At 43.0% G+C, this 11,466-nt stretch overlaps 1 protein-coding gene and 1 non-coding gene across 2 annotated transcripts; one reads left to right on the top strand and one right to left on the bottom strand.

The window, feature by feature from the left end:
- Window positions 1-8,252: 8,252 nt before the first annotated feature.
- On the bottom strand, window positions 8,253-10,228 carry LOC105287314 (EF-hand calcium-binding domain-containing protein 1). Its single transcript, XM_026974580.1, has 5 exons — window positions 9,381-10,228; window positions 9,124-9,284; window positions 8,961-9,041; window positions 8,696-8,806; window positions 8,253-8,554 (listed from the first exon to the last, which is right to left on the bottom strand). Exons 1-5 carry the CDS (start codon window positions 9,505-9,507, stop codon window positions 8,366-8,368), a joined length of 669 nt encoding a protein of 222 aa, XP_026830381.1. The 5' UTR covers window positions 9,508-10,228; the 3' UTR covers window positions 8,253-8,365.
- Trnai-aau lies at window positions 9,829-9,902 on the top strand. Its single transcript has one exon. It is a non-coding gene; the product is annotated as a tRNA-Ile (tRNA).
- Window positions 10,229-11,466: the final 1,238 nt, after the last annotated feature.

Raw genomic sequence — 11,466 nt, 5'->3', positions numbered from 1 at the left:
AAGGTATATTTTACGAATTTTTTTGCAGAAACTATACAGCGGATCATTATAAAACTTTGATGCATTTATTAGTACGTGTTTAAAGATAAAAAAAATATTTTTTTATTTGAATATATCGCCTGTAGAGGTCGTCCTGGAGGCATCTTAGTGCAGCCGGCATTGTAAATTGGTGAGCATTCTCCTGCCTCCAAATTTCATCCAAACTGAAAAATTGAAATATTTTCTCGTTATCTATGAATTCCCATCGTCAATGACCCTTTAATATTCATAAAAACATTAAGTTAAACAATTACTTTTGCATGAAAAAGTTCAACAACTTTGCCTAAAAATCGTACTTTTGTGTTCTAAGCTCCACCATTTTGGCACTTTTCAACTTTTTTCTTCTCTCTTTGGTTCATCGACGATGGGAATTCATAAATAACGAGAACATATTTCAATTTTTCAGTTTAGACGAAATTTGGAGGCAGGAGAATGCTCACCAATTTGCAATGCCGGCGACGCGGCTGCACTAAGATTTCTCCAGGACGACCTCTACAAGCGATATATTCAAATCAAAAAATAATTTTTTTATCTTTAAACATGTACTAATAAATGCATCAAAGTTTTATAATGATCCGCTGTATAGTTTCTCCAAAAACAATTCGTAAAATTTACCTTATTTTCAGCGTTCTAAAGCAGGCTCCCCCCTTAAAGATGGCGCTTTTACATTTGTAAAGTTTCATACTTAATGACCCAATATATTCTTGTATGTAGAATAATTTGATATTAGCGCCACTTTATAGTAGGCTTTGTCGATGTCGACGCATCATTTTCTCAGTCGCTCGTCGACTCGGCGCTTCTGCGTCCTTTATTCGGATAAAACGGCCAATATTTATGTGTTGCAATCGAAAATCGGGAAAGATTTACAATGAATAAGTGCAATACTCTACAAGAAATATTAAAAGATATGGAAATGTAAGTAAGTATGTACAATATACTTACTTGAGAAATAAGATTCGAGATGAGACATTTCCATATCTTTTAATATTTCTTGTAGAGTATTGCACTTATTCATTGTAAATAACAGAAACACTTTCCCGATTTTCGATTGCAACACATAAATATTGGCCGTTTTGTGCAGATTCTACAAATTCTCTTAGAAGAACAGAATAAGATGTCTTTTAGATCTCACAATATTCTTAAATCAAGAATATTTTGAACTTGCTAGAAATTTGTATCTAAATCCTTCTGAGAAAATTAATGAGATAGCACCAAGATTATTTGAATCTAGATTTTCGAATTTTCTATTCAAGATTAAAATGTGCTTCTTTTTAATAATAAATATGATTGTCACTATAGCGATCTTATTTTATGATAGATTAAAGAGTAATAGCATTAAGTCCAGAAATCTTTTCTGTGGGTGTACGTACGCATCCGCGCGAGTATGCGAGCCGCATTTGCTGCTCGGCGCGGGCGAGAGTCCGCTTAGAGCTGGCGTAAAACGGTGCTCGCCGATATTTATGGACGCAATTCGGAAAGCGGCCGTTTGTTGCACGAGAGGGAGAGAAGAAGAGAAAGAGAGAGGAGGAGAAAGAGTTCTTGGTCAATTGTTCGTGCTTATACGAACGCGTAGCCTCGCGTTCACCACACGTTGAACACGCGCTTACACCCGGGGTTATCGACACGTGCTTATCCTTTAATTAAATTTATCGGTTTCATGAAATCGCGCGCGCGCTTGTACGGGCGTGGGATACGGCTCGCTGTAAATCTTGGCCGGCGGTCATTGTGCCTCGCCAACGTTACCTCGAGCCTTATGGCGCATTGTTTGCAAATAAAACTCGAATGGGAATTAAACCCCGCCGACGAGTCCGCGTAAATTCGTATCGGGTTGCGTCCGCCGTAAAGCTGAGTAACTGCCTCCTTAAATCCTAAAGCGGGGGCCCTAATGTATTCCGGTTAACGCCGCGGAAAAGTACTTTGGGCGTGTAAAGAGGGGAAATGTATAACGTTTAACGTGTTTCAAGGCTTATAAAGTAAGAGAAATTCGCCTCGACGGCTGAATCGCTCCTCCTGAGACTCCTTTTCTCTCGGAATGAATGCTCGGCTAATCGAAGATCCGAATTTGTGGACGGTGCCTTTGGTGCTGACTGCCGGTGGCCGTGGCCGGCCGTGACTTTCTCCGTGGATTAATTTTTTTCAGCCGGAAGGAGAGATCCACGGGGCATTTTCGTCGTCGGTCCCTTTGACGCGTGGGCGTGGACCGCGCAAATCGAATCGGCCCGGGTCTCATCACGTTCCCGTTGTAATCACGGCCATCCCCGCCGTCTGATCCGAGGGAGCCTGATTATAATTTATGTTCCGCGTTCAACCGCACGCGCGCACGTCGCTTCCGCGTCGCTCGCAGATCCGCTCCTCCTGCGGCTTCCAACATTGCGCTCGGTGGCTAGATTACATGGCGGTAACACACCGTCACCGCGGTCTCTGTCATCGTCAACCGCACCGAAGGGCGAAACGAGGGAAGTCCTCGTCGCCCTTGCACGCCGTTGACGAGGGGACGATGAATCGCGCGGCGCCCGCGAGCAAAGCGGAGACGAAGAACGAAAGCCTCAGCCGTGAACCTCCGGCGCGCAGTCTCATCGTTTTTAATACGCAGCCCCGTGGTCGTTGTCACGTTCGATTGAAGTTGTCGGCGAGGCGGGCACCGCCTAACCCTGATAAAATCCGCCGACGGAAGTACGCATCGCGACGGCACAAACGGACTTAATTCCCCGGCGCTACCGGCGTGCAATCGTCGTCGTCTCCTCAACTCTGATTATAATTTGTTCGCGTCACGGCGCGGCGAGTCGCGCGCCCAACTGCCGGCGGAATCGCCTTTGTGCCCTCCACCCCGAAGGGCGGATTGCACGCTGATGCACCAGCGCAGCCGCAATTCTGCCCGCGTAACCAAATGCGGTAACGCCGACGTATCTGGCCGAGGCGCAACGCGCCGCGAATCGCCCCGGAGCAAACCCTCCGCCCTCTTTGCGCGCCACCCGCGCGCTCGTCCGAGGGAATTCAGGGAACGTTTCGAGGGACGATCGGCGCCCCGCTCCGCACCGCACACTCGCACTCGCTCGTACGTGAATATTCCGTCGACACGCCGCGGGCATGTTTTCTCAGCTGGTGCCCCTAACTCTCGACGATTCTCCCTCTCCCCAGCCCACCCCCTTCTTCGTCTCGTCTCGTCGTTGTTCCCCGCGCCCACCCCCGCGCCAGTCTGATCCTGGAAGATCCTTTCAGGACACGGTCGGCTACCCACAAAGGATCCGGCCTTTCATACGCACGTTATTATACTCTTTACACAATATCGTTCCAGCTCGATCTCCCGCCGCTCCCCTCAGAAACCCTCCGCGCGCCTGATCGCGCCGTCGGGGAAGAAATACACGCGTTGCCATACGCCTCGGTACTGTATACCCTACGCCCACGCCATTGTGGTGCGAGGCCACCAACGAGAGAAAGAGAGAGACAGGGTGCTCGTCGAGCTCGGCCTCGACGAAAGCCCCGAGACTTTCTCGTTTAATTTGTTGTTATAGCTGCTTGAGACGCGGATTGGGCCATTCGTCCATCCGCGCGCGCGGGATTTCTCAAACATTCATTATACTTGTTCCCTTTTCGACGCGTGACGCGTACGAGCGTGCAGTCGCTCGCTCGCGCGATTCACCGACGTTGGGGTTGCGGCGCGGTCTCGCTTTACCCGCAACGAAGGTCTATATTTGTTCCGCATCCCGCGAGAGAGAAGAGCGGTCTCTATTAATCGACGGCGGTGCGGCGAGGGGCAAAGGGGAGGCAGGAGATCGCGAGGAGCAGGTGGACCGCATATCCGCGCGTGTGTGGATTCCGCCCGATGTAGCAGGAACATCCGAGACGTGTCCGTATCCTTCGGGGATATTTTCCCTCTCCCTCGCGCACTTTCAGATTATATCGCGTCTTTCATCTTGTAACATTTTACATTTATCGTATAACTGATAGCGGGGATCGCGGGGCGCGATCGTCGATCGATACGCCGCGATAAATGGCACGCGGATATGTGGATCGATGATCCCGCGTTCATCGCGCTGATCACCGTAATAAGATTTATTGATGACCGCGCGGCGGCTCGCCGAGCGAGCGATCGAGCGATCCAGTTAGCCCGCGGACGATCGTATCGCGGACGCGGCCTGATGCGATTAGGATGCGGTATTATCGCGGTCCATTAGCGATTGTTTGCGAAGAAAACGGACGAGTCAATTGCCGGTGGTTCGATGAGTCGTGAAGAGGGGCTGTGCGCTCTCCGCGATCTCTCGACGGTCTCGAGGACTTATTCGAGCGTTTCGCTCGCTCGGGAGGATCTTTTCTGTCTGATTTCGCACGTTTGCCCGTCTACTGCATCTTTGGATTCTTGTCTTCGATTGCTCTCGACAGTATAATTCGTGCGATACACACGCGCAATGCATGCGTTAACGCACACGTGAGTGTGTAATGTGTATACGCGACATGCATGTACTGGGTTGGCCAAAAAGTAATTGCGTTTTTTTTTATATAAATAAAAGGCGAATTTTTCATGGGAAACAAAAACTTTATTAAACAATATATTGTCCATTTTGTTTGTTTATCTTTTACCATTTTTCAGGCAACTTCATGATTCCGCGCTCAAAAAAGTTCTTATCTTTTTCAGCAAAAAACAATTCCAACAACGATTTGATATCCTCATCAGCAGTAAAGGTTTTACCATTCAAGGCGTTTTGCAAAGAACGAAACGAATGGTAATCTGATGGTGCCAGGTCTGGCGAATATGGTGGATGTGGTAACACATCCCATCCAAGCTGCAACAATTTTTCACGAGTGACCAAACTTGTACGTGGTCTAGCGTTATCATGGTGAAATGCAACACCTTTGCCATTCGCCAATTCTCGACGTTTCTGTTTGATGGCATCGTTTAATTTATCCAGTTGACGACAGTATACGTCTGAATTAATGGTTTGATTCCTTGCAAGCAGCTCAAAATACACAATACCTTTAAAGTCCCACCAGACTGACAGCATAATCTTTCTTTGGTGAATATCTGCTTTTCAAGTGCTTCGAGCAGGTTCATCACGCTTGCTCCACGATCTTTTTCGTTTGACGTTGTTGTAGACGATCGGTTTTTCGTCGCCTGTTATCATGCGTTTCAAAAATGGATCATTCTCCTCACGTTTCAAAAGAGAATCGCAGATGTCAATACGCTCAGTGAGATGAATTTCTTTGAGCTCATGTGGTACCCAAATATCGAGCTTACTAATGTATCCAAGTCGTTTTGAATGGTTTTCAACACTCGATTTCGATATGTTAAGATTCTCAGCAATCTCTCTTGTCGTTAAACGCCGATTGGAATCGATCAGTGCCTTTATTTTGTCATCATCAATTTCGATTGGCCTTCCTGAGCGTGGTGTATCTTTCACATAAAAATCTCCAGATCGAAATTTAGTAAACCAATTTTGACACTGTCGCAGTTTTAAAGCATCTTCGCCATATACATGACATAACTTTGTATGAGCTTGTACAGCGTTTTTCCCTTTTCGGAAGTAATAAAACAAAATATGAGGAAAATGTTCTTTTTGATTTTCCATTTTGAAATCGACGGCAAACAAACAATTGTTAACGAAATCGTGTACTTTCTTTTTGTAAAACAAGCTTGAACTGTGAGTTGTTAACCTACATAATGAATTTGCGATTTAGAAAGAAGTTAGTTACATTTCAAGACATGTGTATGTCCATCTATTGGAAAAAAACGCAATTACTTTTTGGCCAACCCAATATATATTAGGGGTATGATTTAGTTTTGAGGGTTTTTTTTGCTCAAAAACGCATGTATTTAAATATGATAATGAATGAATACCTTAGCCAAAATATTTTCCTTCGTTTTCTATAACTTTTTCCCATCTTTCTGGCAAGAGATGGATTCCACCACGATAAAATCACTCTTCTTTTCAGTTGATCCATTCGTCGACGAATTTTCGCACTTCTTCCAAATTATCAAAGTGTGTATCCTCTAAAGCGTGTTGCATCGACCGGAACAAATAATAATCGCATGGAGCAATACGCGGGGTGCGGTAAGACTTGCCATTCGAGCTCTAATAGTGTTTCTTTCACTGACAACGCAACGCGAGGTCGAGCGTTGTCACGAAGAAGAATCACTTTCCGTCGTTTACTCGCAATTGGTGGTCGTTTTTCGTCCAATGCTTGCTTCAACTTGTACAATTGGTGTCGATAACGATCAGCCGTGACAGTCTCGTGCGGATTTAACAGCTCATAGTACACTATCCCACCAAATACAGAGCATTACTTTTCAACCGTGAATATTGCGTCTCGGAATGGATGTTGATGGTTCGCCTGGATCCACCCATGATTTTCTGCGTTTCGGATTATCAAAATAGATCCACTTTTCATCCCCAGTAACAAACCGAGACAAAAGACTTCTTTTTTTGCCTGGCGATCAACGAAATGCAAATGTTTAAATGGCACTTTCCGATAATTGATGTCGAACCCATTTCCCTTCTTTCTGAATTTTTCCCATTTCATGTAAATGTTTGGCAACTGTTGTACGATCAACATTTAATGCTCTGGCAAGTTCTGAAGTGGATCGTGTTGGATTTTCGTGCAATAATGCTTGCAAATCTGCATTTTCAAGCTTTCTTCGTTGTCCCGAGCGTTCTTTGTCCTTCACGCGTCTTAATTGATGGGGCAGAATCACCATAAGTTTCCACAAGAATTCTATAACCGTCAGCCGCAGTTTTCTTTTGATTAAAAAGCAAAAGCAACGCATGTCGAAAATGCTGTTTCGGAAGTTGCATTTTTACGATGATATAAACACGACTGTTATCGCATCTATTGCTATAATGCTACTAAATGTCATGGATAATGTCAACACTGTAAGAAACAACAGTTATCGGAAACAGCTATTGGAACAAACTGACACTACAGCCATCTGTTGCAACACCCTCAAAACTATTATGGGTGTGATTTAGTTTTGAGGGTTTTTTTGCTCAAAAACGCATGTATTTAAATATGATAATGAATGAATACCTTCATCAAAATATTTTCCTTCGTTTTCTATAACTTTTTCCCATCTTTCTGGCAAGAGATGGATTCCACCACGATAAAATGACTCTTCTTTTCAGTTGATCCATTTGTCGACAAATTTTCGCACTTCTTCCAAATTATCAAAGTGTGTATCCTCTAAAGCGTGTTGCATCGACCGGAACAAATAATAATCGCTTGGAGCAATGTCCGGAGAATACGCGGGGTGCGGTAAGACCTGCCATTCAAGCTCTAATAGTGTTTGTTTCAATGACAACGCAACGTGAGGTCGAGCGTTGTCACGAAGAAGAATCACTTTCCGTCGTTTACTCGCAATTGGTGGTCGTTTTTCGTCCAATGCTTGCTTCAACTTGTACAATTGGTGTCGATAACGATCAGCCGTGACAGTCTCGTGCGAATTTAACAGCTCATAGTACACTATCCCACCAAATACAGAGCATTACTTTTAAACCGTGAATATTGCGTCTCGGAGTGGATGTTGATGGTTCGCCTGGATCCACCCATGATTGTCTGCGTTTCGGATTATCAAAATAGATCCACTTTTCATCCCCAGTAACAATCCGAGACAAGACTCTTCTTCTTTGCCTGGCGATCAACGAAATGCAAATGTTCAAATGGCACTTTCCGATAATTGATGTCGAACCCATTTCCCTTCTTTCTGAATTTTCCCCATTTCATGTAAATGTTTGGCAACTGTTGTACGATCAACATTTAATGCTCTGGCAAGTTCTGAAGTGGATCGTGTTGGATTTTCGTGCAATAATGCTTGCAAATCTGCATTTTCAAGCTTTCTTCGTTGTCCCGAGCGTTCTTTGTCCTTCACGCGTCTTAATTGATGGGGCAGAATCACCATAAGTTTCCACAAGAATTCTATAACCGTCAGCCGCAGTTTTCTTTTGATTAAAAAACAAAAGCAACGCATGTCGAAAATGCTGTTTCGGAAGTCTATTGCTATAATGCTACTAAATGTCATGGATAATGTCAACACTGTAAGAAAGAACAGTTATCGGAAACAAACTGACACTACAGCCATCTGTTGCAAAATCCTCAAAACTAAATCACACTCCTAATACATTTATTGCTTGGAAAAACTGTATGTCGCAATTGAAAAATTGATATTATTGCTATTATGTACTGTACAGAAGAAACACGTTAGAGATATTATCGTTTCCTATTTTTATTATTATTACAAACATTAGTTTTACATGATTACTTGACAAAACGAGCAAAGACAAGCTACTGGACACACGATTGTGCAAATAAGAACCACGTTTCGCCAAGATTCTGTGAGTCAGAATCGTCCAAGTCGATCCGTGAACGTGCTCAGAAACGTCCTTCGCGCTACTCTGGACGGGAACACTGGTCCCAAGCTCTCCAGCAACAAGAGATTCCTTTCTGTCACCGCCCTGTAAAACTCGTCCTCGGATATCACACCGTCGCGATCGACGTCGAGCTTCTTCAACAACGAATCGATCAAGTCCTGTAACATGATAATTGTGTACTGTTATTTTGTGTGAACTAGATCTCTTTCTGTAAAACTCAAATTTTAGTATCGTTAACACGTGATCGTTAGTGATACGAGGATGTGATGTTTTCTGTTCGCTTTCTTTCATCACTTCACCTTCACAGCTTCATCGGGATCTTCGTCTGTCTGCAGCTTGATCAAACAACCTCGCATCGATGGAAATATCTGTTCCTTCTTCAACTTGTTGGTGTGCATGAAATCGTATATCTGTGTTGTGCAAGTTATCGCAATTAGATAATGATTATTTAAGCTTAACCTTTTGAACTTTTTCCTCAAAGTAGAATAATTTAAACTCCATAAAGTAATCTTAAAAACGGAGCAAAGTCCAAAAAGTTAGACAGGATAAAGACACGAGAATTACACTGAACGCGAAATGAATCTTCTCGTCTATAGTACCGTGAAGGATTATGGAGAGTCCTTCGATCCATTGTTCAAGATTGATCTGTCGTACCAGCATAATATCACAATTAGTTACTTTAAAAATACAAGTCATTAGACATTTATATTAATATTGTTGTTTATACCTGCAAAACGTTCTTCTTGTCGAAAAGACTGAAAATTCTGTCGATGTACAAGTGTCGGATATTTTCCGTAAAATCCAAACCGGAATGCAGAACGTCTCTAAATACCAGTCTTGTCATGGGACCCAAGGTCTGCGTTATCTTCCTATGTATAATGGCTAAAGCTGCAGTAAACAAGTAATTGATAGTAAGAGCTTAATAGAAATATACAAATTAGATACATCACGGCAAATTAATTAAAATATTTGTTTCGATATAACCTTCGACTTCCTTTAAATTGAAGTGAGTCTTGCGCGCTAGTTTCTTGAATAGAGCGTTATTCTTTCTTCTGAAGACAATTTCCGGCAAAGGTCTGTTTAAAGTGTCAATGGGCAGTTCGGATGGCATATCGAGGCTTTAGTAACTGCAAATTGTACTTGTAAATTTATTGGTTAATGACAATTTTGACAGCCACGGGTGTCGGAAAATATTAATGAATAGAAGACTGTCAGTTTGCAGTATTAACTTTGTTCGTACGTAATTATCTTATTATTATTATTGGATGCAGTACATTCTATTGTTTTATTTTTAACGTTTTAATTGATGTCTATTAATCTCGCAATTACTATTTACCTATTATTTACTCGTTTCTTTAATAAATATAACGTTCAAATAACAAAGATGTCATGGACTGCAATGAAATTGCTAAAATTGTAGCGCTTAAGCAACGGCCCATTAGCTCAGTTGGTTAGAGCGTCGTGCTAATAACGCGAAGGTCGCGGGTTCGATCCCCTCATGGGCCATTAATTTTTTATTTTTAATATTTCTCTAATATTTGAATATTGTTATCAATAATTATCTGCAAAACATCAATTTACAACTAACTCAATATTTTTCCAAAAACACTCGAGTCACGGTGAATACTTATCTCAACGTTCTGTGCATTCAGAAGAGCGTGGAAACTATGGTAACTTCGATTAATTAGCACAGAGATAAAGCTAAAAATACTTTTCAGTCAACGCGATATCGCAAGATAACAGCTTCTGTACACTCGCCGCGTGTATCGGGTCCAAGCTATTTTCTTCAACGTGGTTAATGGACCATCAATCGTTCAGCTTCGTATTTCTGAAATCCACGGTTCATCATGGTATACAGGGTGGCCCATTTTAATTTATACAGTCGATTTTTTAAAAAACTAAAAGATACGAAAAACTGTTTCAGACAGACACGTCACGATTTCGAGGGGGACATAAGATGATACCATTGGTTTGACCTTGAATAGTCGTTTGAAGGTCACGCGAAGATCACCTTCAATTTCTTAAATTGAAACCCCAACTTTTTATTGCAGATTCTTATTTTCCATCGAAAAGTAAGTAACTTTTGTCTGAAACATTTTTCCGAAAAATGTCATCTTATGTCCTTAAAATGTCCTCAAAACTCATCTTGAAGATCATTTTAAGGACATAAGATGACATTTTTCGAAAAAATGTTTCAGACAAAAGTTACTTACTTTTCGATGGAGAATAAGAATCTGCAATAAAAAGTTGGGGTTTCAATTTAAGAAATTGAAGGTGATCTTCGCGTGACCTTCAAACGACTATTCAAGGTCAAACCAATGGTATCATCTTATGTCCCCCTCGAAATCGTGACATGTTTGTCTGAAACATTTTTTCGTATCTCTTTTAGTGTTTTAAAAAATCGACTGTATAAATTAAAATGGGCCACCCTGTATATATAGCATATATGGTATAGCATATAAGATACCTGAACACTTTCTTCTCGTCGCTGACTCGTGGAGATGCGTAACGCACAAAGGCTTATCGTAAAAGATACGCGTGCACTCGTCTCACGCGGCAAGCTGCCACGTGAAATGTCCGGCAATATAAAGGCAGTAAAAAAGTATAGCTGGTTCTCATGTGGCCGTGAGAAGACGAGGACCACGCAGCCGCCGGTTGATGCTACGCGAGCGAGACGGCGAACGAATTTCGGCGCGATAACCGATGAATCGTGGACGCTCGGCACGAATCCGTTTCACGGAAGCCGTTCGACCGGCATAAAAGACGACAATAAAGCCCTGCCTAAGTATATCTAATGACATCATTTGGTTGGCAAACGTAATAAACTGGCACAAAGCCGCGGGGATTTCGTCGAGAATGTAAAAACGCGGGAACGGCTTAAGGCGACCGAGAATGGGTAAGTCCGTATGGACCCAGCGCATGTTTTGCGGGCCCCGCGAGAGAGGACGATGGGCGAGGAGGAGGAGGAGGATGAGGAGGATGAGGAGGGTAGGAAGACGTCTGGAATTTCGTGCGAGACCACAAAGTCCCTGGCGAACAAAAAGAACGGGCATACTACACCCACCTCCAA

This window comes from Ooceraea biroi, chromosome 13, assembly GCF_003672135.1.
Source record: "Ooceraea biroi isolate clonal line C1 chromosome 13, Obir_v5.4, whole genome shotgun sequence".
Lineage (NCBI taxonomy): Eukaryota > Metazoa > Arthropoda > Insecta > Hymenoptera > Formicidae > Ooceraea > Ooceraea biroi.
The sequence above is the reverse complement of the archived record's forward strand: the minus strand, read 5'-3'. Positions and strand labels throughout refer to the sequence as shown.

What these genes read in the sequence shown, in the direction of transcription:
- LOC105287314 (XM_026974580.1), bottom strand. Translation starts at nt 9,507, where the DNA reads ATGCCATCCGAACTGCCCATTGACACTTTAAACAGACCTTTGCCGGAA. An exon ending in AGATTCATTTCGCGTTCAGT is followed by an intron (nt 8,807 to 8,960) that starts GTAATTCTCGTG and finishes TGCACAACACAG; the next exon opens with ATATACGATTTCATGCACAC. An exon ending in ATCCCGATGAAGCTGTGAAG is followed by an intron (nt 8,555 to 8,695) that starts GTGAAGTGATGA and finishes ATCATGTTACAG; the next exon opens with GACTTGATCGATTCGTTGTT.